This window comes from Sturnus vulgaris, chromosome 23 (genome assembly GCF_052056855.1).
Source record: "Sturnus vulgaris isolate bStuVul1 chromosome 23, bStuVul1.hap1, whole genome shotgun sequence".
Classification (NCBI taxonomy): Eukaryota; Metazoa; Chordata; class Aves; order Passeriformes; family Sturnidae; genus Sturnus; species Sturnus vulgaris.
Genome location: NC_142265.1, coordinates 5,638,633 through 5,659,271, shown reverse-complemented (window position 1 = coordinate 5,659,271; position 20,639 = coordinate 5,638,633). Strand labels below are relative to the sequence as shown.

The window sequence follows — 20,639 nt, the reverse complement described above, 5'->3', positions numbered from 1 at the left end:
TATTTTAAGTGACTTTATATTTCATTAGTGCTCTTGGTGGTTTTTTTAGACTAATGTAATAGTATTTAAGTACAGAACTTGCATCCTGGTTGCACAGTGTGATGTGCAAGTACTGGAATTATGTGGGTGGCTCCACATGAGTAATTTTTATGTTGCAGCCACGATTGCTGTGGAAGCATCTGAATCCATCCAAGCACCTGGAGTGCTTCCATCTGTCCTCACTCCACTCCCCTCAGTTCTGCTTTGGGGTTTAAATGGGCCTGAAGAGAAAGGCTTGGGGAAAAGAGCCAGTGCAGCTATTCCTCACAATAAAGAGAAATCTGTGTACAAACAATGTGGTTTTTATGACTCTTGCCTGTGTTTTGTGGCAGGTTACCCCAGTCTCAGACAGAATGGGCCCAGCTGCTGGAGTCCCAGCAGAAGTACCACGACTCAGAGCTGCAGAAATGGCGTGAGATCATCAAATCCTCCGTGATGCTTCTGGACCAGGTGAGGCTGCACAGCTCCAGGCAGGGGGGGTGACCAGGGGGTCACTGTGTCCTCCCAGTCCTGTTCCCCATCCTTCAGCATCTCCTGCTTCCAGCACAGCCCCTCAGGTGTGCCAGCTCCTTTAGATCCATCTCCTGCTGCTGGTGGGTGCCACAAGGGCTGTCACAGGGTGCCTCTCTCCCATCAGAGGGATCCGTGCACATCAAGGACAGAACCCTACAGGGCCAAAAATCTCCTATTGGCACATTTGGGATCTAATGTCTGTCGTATTTGGGATCTAATGTCTGTCATCCCAGCTTGGAGAGCAAACTGGCTGTAGCTGAACCCTGGATTTACATAGAGCTTTCAGGGAGGAAGGGGACACGCTCTCACAGCACAAAGTCAGGAATTTCAGGGGGTGCTCCCTAAAAAGCACACAGGGCTGCTGAGAGCACAGCCCAGAAATGAGAGCTGCTTCCTCATAAGTCCCTAAATGTGAGCTGCTTTCCCCTAAGGAGAGAGAACTCCCTGTGCTCTGCTCAGCCCTTCTCTTGCAGAATGCTGCCCCACATTCCCAGTCCCCATTTGTACATCCCTGCTCCCAAAACCACAATTCTGCCATCAACACTTTACAGGGGAAAAGGAAACCCCCAAGTTCTCTCCTCTGGTGTAACACCACAATGGAGAAATCTCTTGTCTTGCAGATGAAGGATTCTCTAATAAATCTCCAGAATGGCATCGGGTCCCGGGACTTCGGGTCAGATCCAGAGGAGAAACGGAAACGTTTCCATTGACAGGCAGGAATGCAGGAGGCCAGAGGACGGTGTGCAATATGTGTAAATAGGATATATAAATATATATATAAATATATATATATATACAGATATAAATATATATATTATATACAGATTTTAAGAGAAAAAAAAAAGAGAAAAAAAAGCAAAAAAAAAAAAAAAAAAAAAAGCCTAAAGAGGGGAAGGAGTGACCTCCAACACTGGCTGAACTGGAGTGTCCCTGGGAGCGTGGGGGGTGTGTGTGTGTATGGGAGGGCTGTGCTCTCCCAGCACTGGGGTGTGCTTAGGGCCGTGCCCAGCTCTGCTCCCTGGGCCTGTGCACTGCTCCTCTGTAATATTCCTGTCTGTCTGTCTGTCTGTCTGTTCTGGTTTTGTTGTCTCAAAGGGAAGCATCAGTGTGAGTGGCCCCCCTGCCCTTCCCCATCCCCTCCCTGCGCATGGAGGTCCCTGCTTCACTCTATTTATCTCTAAAGGGGACACTGTCACCTCCCTGACCTTGCTGGCTTCAGGGCACAGAGGTTTTGGGGACACTGTCACCTCCCTGACCTTGCTGGCTTCAGGGCACAGAGGTTTTGGCAATCGCAGTCAATCCCTTGCTAAACTGCTCTGGAGAGGAGAGCGAGTTGCTGTGGGTGTGTGGAGGGCAGATCCCCCTGGCAGGCCCCTCCTGGGAGCACAGATTTGCTGTCAGGGTGGCCAGGCTGGCTCAGAGAGCAAAGCACAGAGCGTGACTGAGCTGCAGTCCCTCCCACGAGCCCCAGTTTGGATTTGCTGCCTCCTGTGTGGATGCTGCAGTGAGAGCCAGGGCAGTGTCTGCCTCCAAGGGGTGTGGGAGGGCAGAGCCACTCCAGTGCCAGTGTCCCCTTTAGGTGTTCTCTGCTTTCTCTGTGCTTGGGCCCCTGCCACTGAGCCGTCCCTGTGCTGCAGGTCTGCATTGGTGCTGGAATCACCACGCTGGGAGGACCCACATTTAAGCAGAAAACCAAAATTAGGATTGATTTGCAACCACTCCCACTACCCAGCTCAGCAAATCTCTCTGCTGTTTGTTCACCCAGCTCTTGTCTTGTAAAAGGTGTGGGAAAACAGGGAGGGGAAAAACAGCAGCTTCCTTTCCTTGCCTGGCAAAAATTGACATAATTGTATCTATGCAGCAACAGCCATCACTGTGGATATTTATGTGACTGCATCTGGAGAGCAGCAAGGCTTCCAAAAATCCAGGAGAGGTCAGGAAGGGACCAAGGGAGGAAAGGAAGAAGGGCCCATCAGAGGGTGGCAGGACAGAGCTGGGTGTGAGGCACCTCAGGGGTGTCCCCATCAGCTGGGGGGTGCAGCCCTGGGACTCAGCCAGGTGTAGAGCTGCACTACAAACAGCCAGTGTGCACTTTCAGTTGTTCTGGGGGATAATTCCAGACTCCATTAGCAGCCAGATGAGGAAGAGGGGCAGCTTGGCTGTGCTGTGCAATGCACAAACTCCACAGGGACTCGTGGGGATGCAGGCTGCTTCTTCAAGTGTTTAATAAATGCTTTGGCCTCTTCCCCAGCCAGGTAGATTAGGGGAATGTGAGTCCCACTTTGTCCAACACTGGGATTTTTCCACCTTCTGAGCGGCAGGAGGGAGGCAGCTGCACATTCCCAGTTTGGAAATGGTGCAGTTGTAGCTGTTCCATTGCCTCCAGGATGAATAATTGGTCTCTCACCATTCTGTAGCACAGAATATCCCCAGTGCAGTCTGAGGAAAACCCTCTCAAGCTCTCACTTTCCAATTCCAAAGGCATCCATTCCAAAGGCAATGGATGCAGGAATAACCTGCTGATTTCTCCCAGCCTGCCTGCAATCCCCACACAACTCACATGTGCAGGAGCATGGATGAAGCCAGGCTATCAAAAGGACATTTTAGACTGTGAAAGCAAGGTCCAGTTGGGGGAAACCAGAGAGTAATGTGTATTTATGACTATTTATTTAATTTAATGCTGCTGACTACTGTACTGCTCCCTGATTTTTTCCCAGGGAGGCTGCTGAAATGGCTGCTGTACCATGAAATTGAGGTGCTAGGGCCTGGGAAGGGCTTTCTGGGGCTCATTTTCCCCCACTGTGACTTGGCAGACTGAACCAGAGTCCCCTTTCCCCTCATAATCACTCCCACTATTACTAAGCACACAGATTTCCTCTGCTGCTGGAATTTCCCTCTTCTAGAATTTAATTTCAAGCACCAAACAGGGCGACACAGAGGAAGCTCTGGGATTCACCCCACCCATGCCAGGAGAGAGAAAGAACACAGTGTGAAAGAGGAACCTGGGATGTGGAATGTCTCCACCTGGAGACAGAGAAATCAGAGAGGGTCACAGATAAATGCTGCTGATCAGTATTTGTTGCTCACCAATATCACATTCCCTCTGTTAGGGAGGCAAGGAACCCTTTTTCTCCTCCTGCATCCTTTCTCCTGTGCAGATTTCCAGCTGCAGCCTCAGGCTGGGTCCCTGTGACAGAACTGCACAAGCTCTGTTAAATCAATCAGGCCAGGCTGCTGTAGTAATCTCAATCTCTAATATTTGTCCTACCTGCACATTAAAGTGGGTTTTGAACCTGTTTGACACCTATCCTGGCACTCAGCAATGTGAAATCCTTCAGGAAGAGCACAAGGGTGGTGGGGACCAAGCAGAACCTGGTGCTGCAGTGTCCTTCACACTGAGGGAGCTTTTGAGGTTTTTTGAGTTATTTCTTTTTCCCACTTGGCAGCCAATCTAGCTGGGAGTTGGATGGGATCCACAATCTTCTTTTTTGCCTCTTAATCTCTCACAATAGTAATAAAAAGGAAAAAAGCAAGGTCTTAAGGCACTAACAGTGAGGGTTTAAACAAAAGCTTGGAGTGTTTTCACTTCCTCTGGAGGGCTGGGATAGGAATCAGCTGCCCCTGACCCGTCCCAGCTGACAGGTTAATTCCTTCTGGAGCCAGAGACAATTTTGGATTACATTTCCTGGAGGGATCAGTAGCACTTTCTAGGAGTGAGTGGCCTGAATAAGGTTACAGAGGGTGATGCTTCCCTCAGCACTCTCAGCCAAGCCTGGCTTCCACCATCAGGGCTTTGCTTCTCCCCTTGCTCACCTGTGCCAGAAATCCCCCTGGATTCTTTTCTCAGCAGGTGCATTTCCCCTCCCAGGCTGACCCTTCCACCTGCACATCTGCTGGGGTTTGATTTGCAGGATCTGAACAACCACGAAATAGTGTTTTGTTTGTTTTTTTTTTAATTTTTTAAAAGGCATTTCTCCAGCCAAGCATGCAAAAGTAATGCCAACATCTTGTAGCCTAATTCCTGCCAAGGAAAATGCTTCCTATTGGGAGGAAGGAGAAAGGGGAGCAGGAGGCTCTGATCCACCAGTTTGTGACATCCTCACTGATCTGATCTTGGCACAACCTCACCTCTGATAAATACACACCTTCCAGTGCTTATCTCGGAGAGTTCTGGCAGCTGGGCTGAGTGGGTTTGAGTCCTGGATAACTGCTGTGCAACCAGGCATTCCCAGGGTAGATACCAGAGGTTTCTGCAGCAGCAGCTGCCTGTGAAGTCTAGGAAGGACCAAAAACCAGATTATTGCAGGTGATGAGCTGCCCACTGCTGGGCATGCACGTTCCAGATAATAAATTTGGGGAAATAAAAGCTAGAAAGGCACTTGCTGTGGGTTAACAGGATGATCTTTTTTGGGTGCTCTGCACTTCAGGCACTCTTCAGTCAGAAAACTGCTATTAAATCATGCTGACTGATACCAACTTCTGCCTAAATCCTTCCTGGCTCCCTCAAGTCCTTTGGGAGAAGAGAAGAAGGGCACATGACTGATCTGCTGTGACATGTGCTGCATTTACAGCTCTGGCTGCTGTCCCTGCCTGCTGGGTGACACCTGACCCTGCTTGGATGCTTCTGATCTTAAGAACAGAAACCTTCGGGATAGGAAATGACTTTAGTGTAGTGTGACCCTGGATTGGAAGAGGAAAGGTTTCAAAGCACAAGGTTTAGCTGGATTTGGAGCCCTGAAGGCACAAAAGTGCCTCTGAAATAACAGGGCATGTGTTGGGAGATCCCCTTTAGGAATGCTAATCCTGGAATGCTGATCCATGTCCTTATCAGACAGTTTCAGCAGCTCACCTGGGTGTAGATAAGGACAGACTTTTCACCCTCCTTGGCTTCTCAGCACCACCCTGATACCCACATAGGACCCTTTTCTTACCTTTGTGCAAGAAGGTAGAATTTCTTTTCCAGAGAGTGGCTGGAGACACTTTTGGTCTGGGTACTTGAGACCTCTTGGATTTGCTCTGGAGTGCTGCAGCAGCTGTTCTCGCCAGGAGCAGTCAGGCAACACCTGCTCCTCCCCAGGAGCACAGAAACAAACTCCTGATTTACAGCTGGAACTGTCTGGTTCCACATGACACAGAAAATCATTCTTAAAATCACTGTTTAAAGCAACAGCTCCTGGCTCAGGGGAGGCAGCTCTGTGCTGTCTGCCCAGGCAGCTGCTGCACCCCCAGCTCTGACAGATCAGGGCTTTCTGCACTGCCTGCTCTGCTCCAAGGGGCTCTCCCATGGGTCTCTGCCAGGCTGCCACTGACACGGTCCATGGCACAGCCACCTGGACCCTGCTTTGTCTTTTCAGTCTCAGCACCACTTAAAATACCTGTCAGGGGCTCACCTAAAACACAGCTCAGAACAGAGACTCTGGAACCAAAGTCCCTGAGGGAAGTGGCTCACAGAACAGCTGTGCCAGGGTGGTTCTGTGCTGATTTTCCAGCCTGTTCCTCACTGGATGAGCTCTGATCTCTGTGGCTCACAGGTTACCTGTGCCAGGGTGGTTCTGTGCTGATTTTCCAGCCTGTTCCTCACTGGATGAGCTCTGATCTCTGTGGCTCACAGGTTACCTGTGCCAGGGTGGTTCTGTGCTGATTTTCCAGCCTGTTCCTCACTGGATGAGCTCTGATCTCTGTGGCTCACAGGTTACCTGTGCCAGGGTGGTTCTGTGCTGATTTTCCAGCCTGTTCCCCACCAGACACGCTCTGATCTCTGTGCTTTGCAGTCTCTCCAGCACGAGTCTCTCTGTGCCATAAAACCTCTCTTCTTCTAGATGTGCACATTGGCCAAATAATCTCGTGTCTTGGGTGACTGCTGATCAAGGCCATTCCCTGATCTAGGCAGACAGCATGGGCTTCTCTTAGCATGGATCCATGGCATGCCATGCCCTCCTCCTCTCCCACATGTTTTGCAGTGCTGGCTATGGCTTTTCCCTGTCCCCTCCCACCTCTGCTGCTGGACAATCATTACCTGTGTCATAGATGGTCTGACCTGGTGCTGTCCCTGCCTGCCTTCCCCTCCTGCAGTCTGTATGCTCTTCAAGTGAATGTGTTTTATTTTATTTTATTTTAATTTTTTTTTTCAGTAGGGAAAAGGACTTCCTTCTGCTGAAGGAATTATATTTGCACATGGCTCGGGGAGGTTCCTCCTCTGGCCGTTTCTGTTACCTCACTCATTTAGGCCAATTCCATTGCTAATGTTAAAGGCCACCTTCCCTGACCCAAACCCCGAGAGTAGGGAGGGAACAAACCCCGACGTGCAGCTCAGGTTCTGGAGCCACTGATCCATTAGGATTTGGGAGAGCAGCTCTTACAGCTCCATCCAGCAGGGAGGTGGAGCCTGTCACCCCCATCTCCACATGCCCACCTCCTGGGAATTGGCCCTTGGAGTGCAGGGATGGGAGCACCCACCTGGCTTGGGCTGGACACGGAGGGAGGGAAGAGCAGCAGAGCAGTGGCAGCGTCACAACCTCCCATGAGCAGCCTGGCATGGCCCTGGCACCTCTGGGACATCACCATTCCAGTGGGATTTCATCTCCCACCACGTGCTGCAGGGCTGGAGAAAGCTGCTAAACCCCTGGGGTGTGTTCTCCCCACCTGCACCCTGCAATTCCTGTGCGCAGCTGATGGTGAACGAGGCTCTGCTCTCCTCAGCACGGCACAGCAGCAGCTCCTACAAGCACCTGGAATCCCCTCCAGAGCCCGGGAGGCAGGGGACTGATGGCTGAGGTGACTCTGGGGTGGGTGGGGGAAGGATTGTGGGTTTGTTTTAGGAGTTGTCCCGACTGTCAGAAACTTTGCGCTGTGCGCAAAAAAAAAAACAAAACAAAACAAACAAAAAAACCACACACAAAAAAAACAAACCAACCTGCGGTTAAAAAACGATACTGGAACGTGCTGGAATGTAGGAATTGTACAGGCTCTGCAGCCAAACTCCGTGTAAGTAGTTAGTACCATGGAAGTACGGTATCAATTAAAAAATCTATCCAACAACCAGCCTGGCTCTTTGTTCTTTTTATTATCCTGCCTATTCCAGAGTCTCCTCTCTCATTCCAAACACACACAGAGTCTTTGCCAGGACCATTTCTTCCAGGTCTTGAAAAATCACCAATTTTTAAATTATTACTCTTTTTTTTTTCCCTGTGAGATTCTTGAGCAGAACTTTTCACCCCATTTCCTCCTGCTTGGAACACCACGTGGCAATGGTCACCTCTGTCTGCAGGAACTGGAAAAGTAAAAGATTTGTCCAAAAAAAGGAACATCTGCAGAAGATGCCTGTGGGACACAGAGAGGTGCAGGACAAGGGGATGGCCCTTCATTACCACCTGAGGTAGCTCTCAAGAAGTTCTTCAAGGGTTCAGTCCTTTTTGGATTTAACAGTATGACACCAGAGGGTTATCCGTGGTTCACAGGGACTGAGGAGCAGAGCTGGAGTGGGAGAGAGGTGTCCTAAAATTCACCATGGGCTCAATGCCGTGGGCAGTGCTGGAAACTCCAGAGTTACAACCCAGTCCCTCCTGTGTTGAGTTCAGGATTCTGCCAGGCAAAGTGGGATAGGGAAAAAGATGACATCCAGCTGAATTCAAAAGGAACTGCTTGGATATTCTTTTGGATATCCCTTTTGGATATCAGGATTTTGGGAGCTGGTGCCCAGACTATGAGTGTGCTTCATCTGGAAAATGTGCTCCCCTTGCCAGGCTTGGCTCTGGATTTGGGAGCAATCCTACTACCAAGCCTGCACTGGAGTAGTTTCCTAAAGTTGACACCCACTCTAAAAAAAAAGGGTTTTGAACAAGTGCCAGTTGGAAATGTGGCCTGGGCCTGACTTACAAATGGGCTAATTTCCGTGATTTTAGCGAGCACATAAAAAGCAGCAGAACAAAGCAGAGGGGATTCCGTGGGTGGGAGCATGCCTGGAGTCACGAGCACTTGGGAACTACTTACAAAGAGGTCAGTGGAGCAGAATTTGTCAGCTCTGGCAAAGCAGCACAGGCTCCATTGCAGCAGGGATGTCACAACTCTGCCATACAACAAACCCAAACCTTCCCCACCACAGCACAATTCCACCCTGGCCAATGTTTCTGCCTTTCCTCCCCCTTCCAATCCCAGCTTGTTGAGCTGTTGATCTGCACCGAAGGACAGAAAACAATTTTTACTCAGCTTAACCCTCAGAAAAGGTAAGTTTGCATAAGAAAGGTGAAATTTCCAAGGTGATTCCTGGGCAACAGAGGATCATTTAGGGTGAATTCAGACTATTTATACTGGTGATTAATTACCTCAAGAGAGAATTAGGATTAACTGGGAAAAGTGGGTGTTTTCTGTCTATCCCTCTAGATGGTGCTGCTACAGCACCAGAGAACCATCCCAGTTATAAAACTCCAACCATTTTACTGAGCTGCCATCCTGAGAGGGCTTTCCATCCTATTTATTTCTCCTGCCTACCAGCATGAGGCTGCCTCCATTTTTGGGGTTTCCCAGGAAAAGGTGGATCCCGTGCCTTGTCCTGCTGCCTTGCCAGCTGTTGCAGGACGTGTCTCTGCAGGTTCCTCCTCCCACTGTGTACTCCAGGAGCAAACCTGCTGTGCCAGGCAGGTGGAAGGGGATGAGGGTTTTGACACTTGATAAATGAGAGGGACACAGGGGATTCTTATATCATCCTGCTTCCCAAAGCAGGAATACTTCATTCTCAATTCCCTCCAGAAGAAAGTGTGAACATGGCACAGGGACCTGTCCTTCTTACTATACATTTCCAATTTTAGTGCATTACAGTCCTCACCCTACTCAGCTTGTGCATGGACAGCCTAAAATTCCGAGTGACTTCATTAACTAATTAATTCTTCCTGTTTTAACACCAAGAAAACTGCTTTGGCCACAGCATGTGGTGGAATAACCCCCTAAGAGAACTTTGTTCACAGTCCTGCAGCTCAGAGCAGTGTGCCATACATACCTCTTACCTCTGCAATGGACAAGTAGCATATTTAGCAAATAAAGGTGGTGGTGAGAGCAGCTAAGACGTGACAGGTAACATTTACAAAGCCATTGAGGTGATGATGGAACTGAAACTCGAGAAGGAGCCGTGCTGCCCACGCCCCTGTGCCTTTTGCTCAGCATGCTTCCACAGAAGAGTCCTTCAGCACTGGGCTGGCAGCTCAGATGGGGTCACAGGACCAAAGTCAAGGCTGTACAGAGTCCAAGGCAAATGGAAGAGGATTTACACTTCTCCGTGTTCCTCCCGACGGCGCAGAGCTCCCCCTCAAACCTGGCTGGTGTGGCATGGTCCTTCTGAATTCAGAGCCCCTGCAAGGGAGACAATTCCTCTGGGACCTCACCGGAGTGAGGGTGGCAACAGAGTTAGCACAGGAACTGATGAGAGAGTAAAAGATCCAGATTTTAATCTTTAGCACACAGACTCCTTCCTAGAACGTGCTTCCTTTGGAGATGGAGCCCTTACAGTCCTCATGGCACAGCTGCCCTTGTGCAGGGGAAAGTGAAGATTCCCAACTCCACAGCATCATGTAAAGGAGGCATAAATACAGCATGGTTTGGGGGTTCAAGCCATACAAGCACACCCCAGACCCAAAAACACCTGTATGGCTTCTAAGGTCACTGGGGAAGCTCCAGAGGAGCACAGCCACACTCCAGGAGTCTCCAGCCCCAGCACAAGGAAGCTGAGGGGTGGCCAGACACAAGGAGTGACCACTTCTTCATCACCCACCTTGGTGCCTCTGCTGCCTCCCCTCTGCTACTCCTCCACAGGCACAGCACAGTTCTCCTTGTTTTCCGACGGAATCGCAAGATAGTCTGTCCTGGAGTTGGAGGGAGGGAGGAAAGCACACAGTGTAAAGCCCAGTTTGAGTAAACTCGCCTCTGCTGAATGCCTGGAAACATCTCTGAGGTAACAAACACCTGTAGATGATGAGTAGGAAACTCCTTGGAGCAAACACGGAGTCTTCCCTGCTCTAAAATCCTACACACCCAGCCTTCCTGTGTTCAAAGAGTGCTCTAACCCAAGCCAAGTGTGTGGAAAGATGGGAATGGGCCAGGATGAAACCAGACCTTCCAGGAGAGCATCTCCACACGGTCCAAAGCGACCACCCTGGAAAGCTGCTCACTCCCTGCGTGCTGTGTGGTGAATCTTGGTGCTCCTAAACACTGCAAACACTTTGGGCACAGCAAACACCAACCAGCCCATGCCACAGCAAAGTTCACACTCCTGCAGCCTGCTCTGGGACACGTGAAGAGCTCTTGCAGAACAGATCTCATCTCCAGGGGTTCCACACTTACGCGTTTTCCTGGGCTGCCTCCTCTGCCTTGGAGACCTTCCTGTAGCAATAGACCATTTCAATCAGCAGCCAGAGCGTGAGGAAGACCAGCAGAATATACATCATAATTTCTGAGATGACAGAGGTGAAGTCTTCCCCAGCTGTGAATAAAATGAAATAACCTCCGATCATTTCCATTCAGCTCCATGGACATTTTCCACCCTTGTGTCATCCTTCCTAACCCGCCTTGCCAGAATCTCCAGGGGGAAAAGAGAAGGACCTGCAACAGGCAGGGATCTCAGTGGGATCCAACACGCACAGCCCCGTCTGTGCCACCCCCACATCCTCATCTTCACGCTCTGATTCCTCCCCGTGTCCCACTCGCTGGTGTTACTCGGCTCTGTTGTGCCGCCAGTGATTTGTAAAGGATCAGAACACGGAGATGTTTGTGTGGGAGAGAGGGAGGGGAAGGGGCAGACAAAAGGGCTGAGAGCTCCCGGCCCTCTCCGGAGAGAGCAACAGAATCCCCCCTGCTCTGTAATGCCGCGATTCCAGCACTGAACCCAGCAACGCCAAGAGGAACAGAAAGACTCAGGAGCAGCACAGAGGGGAGGAGGAGAAGCAGGAGAGTGGTGTCAAAATGGAGAACGAGTCGTTGTTCCAGGAGGGAGGGGGCGGCAGCAAGGAAAGGCTGCGGCTCCATCGCTGTCACATCCCAGCGCCACCACGGGAGGAGCTGGAAGCCTCTGCTGGCTCTGCCCAGCTGTGCCCGGCTCATCCTGCCTTCCCACACCTGCCCAGCTGTGCCCAGATGTGCCCGGCTCTGCCCGGCTCATCCTGCCTTCCCACACCTGCCCAGATGTGCCTGGCTGTGCCCGGCTCATCCTGCCTTCCCACACCTGCCCAGCTGTGCCCAGATGTGCCCAGCTGTGCCCGGCTCATCCTGCCTTCCCACACTCACACACAACCTGACTGTGCCTAAAAAGAGCCTCCAGCCATCAAACGAGGCACAGGCTTTTCCTCCTGAGCCGTGTTTGTCACTGACAAACTCAGAGCCCTCTCCTGCGGTGCAGTGACAAACTCACAGAATTCACAGAATTCACAGAATTGCAGAATCACAAGGTTGGAAGAGACTTCCAGGATCATCGAGTCCAACCCATGCCCCAACACCTCAACTAAACCATGGCACTGAGTGTCACCTCCAGTCTTTTTTTAAGCACATCCAGGGATGGTGACTCCACCACCTCCCCGGGCAGACCATTCCAGTGCTTTATCACTCTTTCCGTGACAAACTCCAACACCCACGGGCAGTGACAGCACAAAAGAGCCTCTGGCAGCCCCTCCTACCCTCCTCCACCACGGTGAGGTGGATCTTCCTGGTGCTCTGGAAGAGGGGTCGGTGGATCTCGAACTCGAACTCGCGGGTGATGTTGCAGGTGTAGACGCCCGAGTCGTTCAGGGTCACGTTCAGCACGGTGATGGACACGTCCTGCATGTCTTTGCTCCCATTCCACTGGATCCGCCCACTGAAGCGGCTTGGAAACTCGTGGATTGATTTCCTGTGCTCGTAGATCTGTGAGGAAACGTAAAGGGATGTGCTGGTCAGTCTCTGCCTCGGACAGCACCACGACACGAGCCAGGACAGCATCCCCCTCCAGCTACACTCAGGGATGTTCTGAGCTCCCTTGGTAACAACAGCTATTCATATTCTATCATCCTTTGCCTCAAAGTATCAGGTGACTTTACAAAAGACAGGAAAATGAGTGATCAGGAATCCAATATCTCCATCAGAGGCGGAGAAAAACTAAGGCACAGCAAAACACAGATGCTCGTGGACACAAAAAAATCAGCAATGGAACAGAAAACTGGGATTCTTCATGCCTGGCAATGCTCCTGTCAGTCAGTGCGTGTGAGATCACCTGAGGAATGAACCACAGAATATCCACAGTGGAGACAAACAGCCCTTTTCGGGAAGCCCTGGGATATTCAGCTGAGATGGAAGTGCTGCAGGACAAATCTGGCAGTGTGACATTCTGGCTGAGCCCCCATCACGACCCTGCCTGCCCCAGCTCACTTTGGTTGGTGTTCTTTGGGTTGCCACAAATGGATCCCCCAGGGCACTGGAAGTGAATTCCCATCTCATTCCTTAGCCTGGTCCCTTTAGTTCTCAGACAGAAGGAGAATATTTGTCATCCTGCCTGGCCCTGCTCAACCACAGCCACTGATTTAATGCTTCAGATTCAGATAAAATAGCTAGAAAGAAATGTGCACTCAGTCTTTATCTTGTTCTCCATTTCACCATTCTCTCTTGAATTCCAGCTGCCTCTCATCTGTCCAATTTCCATTTTGATTCACTCTGAAAATCAATTTTACCTTTTCTTAACAGGGATCCAAAGCAACTCTCAGAGATCCTCCCACAGTCGGGATAACATGGCTTTCTCTGAGGCAAAAAGAAGTAAATCCTGCCTTGCAGATTTATTGGAGACCGATTTCACCTCTGAAAGAACAGCTTTGGGATTCAGAACTGATTCAGACCAGGGCACCAAGTGTCAGTCGTATTTGACATCCTTAGATACTGGGCTTGAGGGAATGGGACTGGAAATTGGCATTGATTCATCTACAACCCAAATGTCTGATCCCAGCTTTTCCTGCCAGGAGTTCGTGCTGTGCCCAGGTGTGGAAATGGGATAAGCAAGGGAAGAAATGGAAAGGACTCAGGTCCCAGACATACATACAGGCTCATCCTTTCCCCCCTCGGGCTTGTAGAACCATTCCACCACCGTGGTGGCCGTCACCTCCTCCCTCTTCATGCAGGAGATGCAGAGCAGCTTCATGTCGGTCCCTTGGACAGCCTCTGTCTCAGATGGGACTTCCACACACACGGAGGAACAAAGTCCAGCTGGGGGAGAGGAGCAGCAGAGAAAGAAGCATTAAGACAGAATTAGAGAAAAATCAGTTATACCTATCTTGGCATTAATGTCCCCAATGGAAAATGGTTTGATTTATTACTAGCGCTGTCTGATAACAGATTAAGTGTCAAATGTCGAATTTTACCAAGCTTCCTTCTCCTGAGATATTAATAATTCATAATAATTAACAGGGTGATCACTTCACACAGATTCACCTCTCCAGCATCTGCTTTGCCACAGCTTTCGTCTTTTCCTGGTAATTAATGCCACTTTAAAGGCATTGTTCATTCCCTTCCATGCGTGCTGGGTATGCTCCTGTTAGAGCAGCAATTAGTCTGGGATGAGGGGAAGCCCAGAATCCCAGAGTGGAGGAACAGCTCGCTCTTTGTGCTAAGTTGGAAGGTCTGGATGCTTTAATTCAGCAAAACTGGGAGGGTCCAGCGCCCTTCCTGTCTCTGGGCTCTGTGGGCACTGCTGGGAGCCAAGGGGCTTGGACAGGAATGAATTTGGCAGCAGGAGGAGTTATTGATTTCCCAGAAATTCCTGCTCAAAACGCTTCCAATCAGAGCTGTGCTAAGGCTGGCAACTCTCAAATACTGCTCTTGCAAAGAGGGCAGAAATGGTTGCATGTGAAGCCACATGCTCGAGCAGAAAGGGATCGTTTCAGCACGACATCTCCGACCAAATCCCTGCTGACATTTGTCCCCTGGGCTAAACAATCCCGGGCTCTGTCTGTGCGAGGCTGTCTCCAGAGCCCAGACGCTGACTTTGCTGGCTGCTCCCTCCTCCCCAGCCTCTGAGGCACCATTAACCCACTCTCTCAAGCAACATTTTATGCCGGGACTGTTCCTGGAAGCAGCCTGGCTCCAATTCTCCCGTACTACCAGCTCCATGGACAGCAGCAGCTTTCAGGGAGAAATAAGGAAAAGCTGCTGGATCCTGCTTTGCTCTGAGATCTGTGCACACGGACAGGCACCCGCACACAGGGCTGAAGGCACACGCACATCAGATGTGGCAAAACCACCCAACCTCTTCTCGTGGCAGGAATCAAACTGCAGTTGCAATCGATTGATTAACTCCAGTTTACGCAGACTGCACGGAAAACCGGCACTAAAACACCGCTTAATGGGCTGCACACCCTCCCCGAGGCAACTCGATGTTAAATTACACTGCAAACCCCAGACCAACAGCAAACAGTAAGGGACCAGCACATGCTTTGTGCTGAGCACTGAGGTGTTTCCTCCGCTCGCATTCACTCCCTCACACTCACACCAACTCCGCATGAGCGTAATTCCCTTCTCCCGACAACAAAAAAAAAACCCCTTCGGAGGGCAGGCGCGAATGGAGCATCCTCCCTTATTCCCGGCAGCATCCTGCCAGCGGCAAGTCCCGGAGGGTGGGAGAGGGGATGGCAGCACCTACCCCAGAGCAGCAGGGCGAGCGCGGACGCGCAGAGCAGCCGCGGCAGCGCAGCCATTGTTCCGAGCCGGGCCGGCGCTCGGGATCCTCGGCAGGATGCTGGGATGCTCGGATGCTCGGATGCTCGGATGTTGAGATGCTCGGATGTTCTTCCCCCTCTCGCCGCGCTCCCGGCGCAACAGGATGCCGGGCGAGCAGCGGCCGGGGCGGGCGCGGTCCGGGGGCTGCGCTCGGCCGCGGGGGCGGCAGCACCACGGACAGAGCCCGAGCCCGGACACAGCCCCAGCCCGGACACAGCCCCAGACCGGACACAGCCCCAGACCGGACAGCTCCGCCGCCTCCGCCGGCTCCGGGGCTCCGCGGGCGCGGCCGGCGCTGCGCAGGGCGCGGGCGGAGCGGAGCGGGAGCAGCGCTGGATCAGCTGGATCAGCAGCAGCAGCAGCAGCAGCAGCAGCAGCAGCAGCAGCAGCAGGTGCCCCGCGCCGGGAGCGGCTCCGCGGGGCGCGGCCGCGGCGCTTTTGTTGCGCGGGCTGCGGAGCGCAGAGCCCGGCAGGGAGGATGCTGGGGAGGATGGCGGGGATGATGCCGGGGATGATGCCGGGGAGGGTGCCGAGGATGCTGGAGGAGCCCGGGCGGGGGGCACGGCCGGCACATGCGCGGCCGCCTCCCCCGGCCCCGGGCGCGCCGGGCTCCTCCCGGCTCAGCGCAAGCAGCCTGGGGCTCCGGTGGTCCCGCGGGCAGCGCCCAGCTTGGCTGGAGACATCACACAGAGGATATCACATAAGCAGGGAGTGTTAAGGCGTTGGAATGGACCTTAAAGCTCAGCCAGTCCCACCCCCTGCCATGTGCGGGGACAACTCCCACCAAGCCACATCCAACCTTTGAGCATATCCAGGACAGCCAAAGCCTCCCTGGAAGCGCTGTCGCCGCCCTCACAGCAAAGCATTCCTTCCCAAAATTTGAATTCCCCCTCTTTCCATTTGTACCCCTCACTCCTCGTCCTGTCTCTAAAGATCAACACCACAGATCAGCATCACTGTCCTGCCTCCAAAAAAAGCCAAGGGGCGGGGGGGAGATGGGGGGAGTTATCCCTGCAGGGTCACAGAAAGGCCTCTGCTGCTAATAAGTTTAATGCTAACATTTGCACGGCTCTGAAGGTCACAGTTGGAAATACTGGGAAATCCTCTTGCCTCATGTTCCTGCCTGATTCCAGGGAATTTAATGCCAGCAGCAGGCTGGGCTTTCTCTCCTTGGACAGGGGCCACCATGCCCTGGAGGGCTCCTCCAGCTTTGAAGGTCACAGTGGACAGAGAGGGGGAAATGAAGCGTTTGTTACAGGTGCTCCTTTTAAAGCACCTGCAGCTCCACACACAGCACAACCTATTGGGTTAAACCTGACCAGCCCCACCAGAGAATCACACAGGAGTGACTGGCAGTGCCAAAACTCAGCGTGCAGGTGGCCAGACCCACCCAGAGATGTTTGCAGCCAGCAGAAAAATCAGCTTCAGCAGTACTCGGGCTCTCAGCTGGCACACACGGCTGGTGGTGGCCACTGCCACAGCTCTGTGGCCTCCCAGGGGTGGGCACAGGGGCACACACGTGAGATCAGGTCCCTGCACTGCTGGAGTGAAGCAGGCACAGAACAAAGCCAACACTTTTCCTAGACATCACCTAATTGTGTTTGTGTCAGCAGGCTGCATCCATCATCTGCCAGCGGCCACACGCAGCAGCTGCCTGCACATCACCCTGCTCCAGTGACTGCTCCAAGTCATTCCCAGCTAAGGCATCCTCCTGGTGCCTCCTCCTGCCTCACTGTGCTGGCTGCTCTGCCCTGCTGCAGCCCACAGATGACTGGCAATCCCAAAACCTTTGCAGCCTGAAGTGTTCCAGCAGGGACTGGCCAAAGCCACGTGCTGGCTGTCAGGTTGTCCTCTCTGTCCCCTCTGCTCCCAGGCTTCTCAGGGCTCCTGTGCACTCTTCCAGCAACACACCAAAAGAAAATAAACCTATTTAATGTACCTGCAGGAGCCAGGTGTGAGCAGGGAGACCAACAGCTTGCAGGATGCTGATGCCAGCACCGCAATTCCAATTCCCCCCTTAGAAGTCATCCATCATGGATATAGAAATCTTGAAATCTGATTTTCTCCCTGGGAAGACAGAACAGCAAACATGATACCCAGAGCTGCATGAAGGACACTGAGCCATTTCTTTTGTCCCATTGCCCCTTGTTATCATCACAGCAGCACAAAGGGAAGGGCAGGTTAAGCCACAAGGATTTGCTCCCGACCCTTCTGGAACAATCCATCCCATGCACGGCAGACGAGTGCTGGGGTGAGTTTTTTATAGCCAAAGGAGCTGCTGTACAACATCCCTGGCTCTTTGACAACCACCTGTTCCACAAAGCACCATGGAAATCAGAGCTATTCCCAGGCAGCCAGGTGCCCTGCCAGAACACGGAGCAGGGATCAGCAGGGCTGCACTGTTTGTGCTGCTGCTGCTCTAATTACATCTATTACAGACAATCCTGCCAGGGATGAGACTCAGGGGCCAACAGGATTAAGAGGAAGCAGCAGCTCCACCACACTGACTCAGTCTGAGCCACTGAGTGACCCCCAGCCCCTGCTGCTCCCCAGGCAGAAGCAGAAACCTTTTCTCCTCTAACCCCAGGCACCCCAGAACCTGCCTGCCCAACAATTCAAATTACTGTGGCAAACAAACATCCTGAAAAAGTAATGAGTTTTCCCTCAGAATTACTCATGTACCAACCTCAATTACTTCATTCCAGACCAGGGTTGTAGCTGCTATTTAAAGAAGGGAAATGGGGCCCTGAGGTGAAGGAAACCTCTGGTGAAACTGAGTGGATTTTGAAACGAAAATTTACAGGTAAGGGAGGGCACACCCTCTTCCCCAGCTCTGGGTAAATTTATTCTTCACCTGTGATTCTTCACCTCGAGCCTGCCTCGTGTACCACAGACATGATCCAAGGTGATTGGGAATAAATACCTCTAGTCCATTCCAGTTTCTTAACCTGCCACAAGCTGTGTTGAGTTTTGTTTTCAAAGCAAACTACTCTGGGCTCACTCAGACTGAATGAAAAGATAAGATCGTTTCACTCTTGCTACAAATCTGGGCTTAGCTGGGAACCACTCCAATGTCACCCCGTGCCTGCTCAGGACAAGCAACAAACACCTCCCTGCCCTCTTCAGGAATATTTGCAAATAACCGAGATGTCACACTGGGAACCTGTTCCAATTTTGAGCCCTGCACAAGGGATGGAGAGCAGGGATTCTCCCATCCCCATCCCACACCAGGGTGATGCACAGGCTGCTCCTCCCTGCCCTGACCCAGCCCTGCAGGGAGCTGGCTGCAGGCCAGGGTGGCCTTTAGGGCACTGGCACTGCAGGGGAAATGGGGAAGGGGATGCAATGCTGAGAGAGAGAGAGAGAAATCTTGACTGTCGAGGGAGGAATCTCTGCAAGAAGCAGCCCAACTTATCATGCGGGGGTTGCTATGGCAACCCACCCAGTTAATGCTTCACAGGAGGAAAAAAAAAAAGGAGAAAAAAAAAAAAAGGCTGAAAAGGCTGGCACTTGTGCATAGGCACAACAAGACGAGGAGATAAAAATAATTTCAGCACCCTGCCCCCACTAATCCCTCACTGTCATGGTCCCTGGGGCTGGGACAGGGCAGTGGGGACAGAGCCCTGCGTGTCTGGGCTCCCTGGCACGGCACCTTCCTCTGCCATCCCCATCACATCAGCCCGGCCCCTCCTGGCTGCCGGGGGCCAGAGCAGAGCCACTGCCACCACCAGCTGCTCCCAGACCGCCAGCCCAGCCCTCGGGGCTGTGACAGCCAGCCCTGCAACCCCCCAGCCCCAAAAGTGAGAGACCCCTTTGTGCTCCTCACCCTGCTCTGCTCCCCACGAGCAGCCTCCAGCCAGGATGGAACGAGCAGGGCTTTGCAGAGGAGCCCTGCAGGATAGAGAATGCCAATTTAGAGATGTTGGATTTAATAGATGTAGGCACCCTTCCCACTCACTCCAACATCCATGTGACAATTCCGTGGCAAGGGAGGGCTGCTCTGGTTGCTTTCACGCGGTGCCTGGGGGGTTAGAAAGGCTCATTCAGTTTTCTCTTTTCACACTCGAGGTTTAAAATGAGTTCTCCATGTACCTGCCAGCACCTGGATACTCTGAATGTTCTAAACTGGAGGCAACTCCAGCTTTGCTCTTCACACAGCTTTGCACCTTCCTTTCCAGATGCTGCACAGAGCTGGTGCTGGGGATTGGATCTGCAGTTCCCAGCCCCTTCCCACCCAATATTCCAGAGGGTAGAATCTCATTAAAGCCTTAAGATGCAGGTCCCCAGAGTGCCTCTGCTGCCCAATGTGCTCTCCTCATACAAAAATCTCTCCTGCATTTGTGTTGCACCTTCCTTTTTTTCCCCAGTCTACATCCCCATGGAGTGTAAATGTGAATATCCCCACGACTCCCCAAAAGCTCTGCTCCATCCTGAGCAGCCTCGGTGATTTCTGTCACACACAGCCTACAGGACCTCTCTCTGTTAGACAGAGATGGAGCTTGTTCTTGATTCACTGCTGTCCCTTCCTGCCTCCCCCGAGGGCCCACAAGTCACAGTTCCTTTGCCATTCTCCTCTCCCAGACAAAACCCAGGCGTGTCCATCCTCCTCTATTTACCCTTGGCTCTGAGCCTTGTTTTTCCATCATGACTGAGAACCAGAGGGGCTGGATTTCAGCGAGCCCTCCCCTCTGTGAGCAAGAAGTGGCTGTGAGCAGCCTGCCCTGTGTGTGAGCATTCATTCCCTGCCTTCCAGAGCAGCCTGCCCTGTGTGTGAGCATTCCCAGAGCATTCATTCCCTGCCTTCCAGAGCCAGGGAAATGCTTCCTCACATCAGGAGCAGCCTCACATCAGGCAGAGCCTGCGCATGCACAGAACCATGGCAGGGTCAGGGATTCCTTGGAGCAGCAGCCACGCTGAAGGCTGGGCTGAAATTTCCCCCTTCCATGTCCAAGAAAAGCAAGGAGCACATTCCTGCACGTTGGTAACACTCTGTGGTCAGCAATTAAAAAAAAAAAAAAACAGTTATTTTTTTTACTCCCCTAGACCTTTAATCCAGGTTGTATTTAGAGGTGTGTTACTGTAAACATCCTGGAAATTCTAAGCCCTGGTGCCACTCCAGGTGCTTTTGGGCATTGTTTCCTGGGACTGGATGCCAAGAAAAATCAGACAGTGTCTGTGCACAGAGGGAAGCCTTTGTGTGCTGGAACTGAAGGGCTGCTTTACCCATCCCAGCCTAATGAGGTGGCACTTCCACACATTTGCTTTCAGGCCTCTCCCCAGCTCCTTCACCTCAGTGCTGGATAAAACCCATTAGCGTGTCAGGTTGCCACACGTCTTCATTCACAGCTGCCCATTTAATTTCGGGATTCTCA

The 20,639-nt window shown here is 52.1% G+C and overlaps 2 protein-coding genes across 5 annotated transcripts in view; one reads left to right on the top strand and one right to left on the bottom strand.

Annotated features, from left to right (window-relative positions):
* Positions 1-7,593, top strand: part of GRAMD1B (GRAM domain containing 1B) — a 96,375-nt gene extending 88,782 nt beyond the window's left edge. For both annotated transcript variants that reach the window (XM_014883578.2, XM_088177745.1), the window contains exons 19-20: positions 372-489; positions 1,173-7,593. In XM_014883578.2, coding sequence (XP_014739064.2) covers positions 372-489; positions 1,173-1,262 — 208 coding nt within the window. In that variant the 3' untranslated portion in view covers positions 1,263-7,593. The remainder of the gene's footprint in view (positions 1-371; positions 490-1,172) is intronic.
* Positions 7,594-9,241: 1,648 nt separating this feature from the next.
* On the bottom strand, positions 9,242-19,203 carry SCN3B (sodium voltage-gated channel beta subunit 3). Of its 3 annotated transcripts, XM_088177746.1 has the most exons (7): positions 19,094-19,203; positions 17,207-17,334; positions 13,595-13,758; positions 12,207-12,432; positions 10,882-11,020; positions 10,313-10,403; positions 9,242-9,894 (listed from the first exon to the last, which is right to left on the bottom strand). In XM_088177746.1, the coding sequence occupies exons 3-6, from the start codon at positions 13,691-13,693 to the stop codon at positions 10,340-10,342; spliced, it is 528 nt and encodes a 175-aa protein (XP_088033872.1). In that variant the 5' UTR covers positions 13,694-13,758; positions 17,207-17,334; positions 19,094-19,203; the 3' UTR covers positions 9,242-9,894; positions 10,313-10,339. The 3 variants fall into 3 exon arrangements, 2 of the variants coding, with proteins under 2 accessions (XP_088033872.1, XP_014739067.1); XM_014883581.2 differs by lacking the exons at positions 17,207-17,334; positions 19,094-19,203 and adding an exon at positions 15,191-15,406; XR_015808146.1 differs by lacking the exons at positions 9,242-9,894; positions 10,313-10,403; positions 17,207-17,334; positions 19,094-19,203 and adding an exon at positions 13,984-14,071 and having other exon boundaries at positions 10,882-11,710; positions 11,759-12,432.
* Between the last annotated feature and the right edge of the window lie 1,436 nt (positions 19,204-20,639).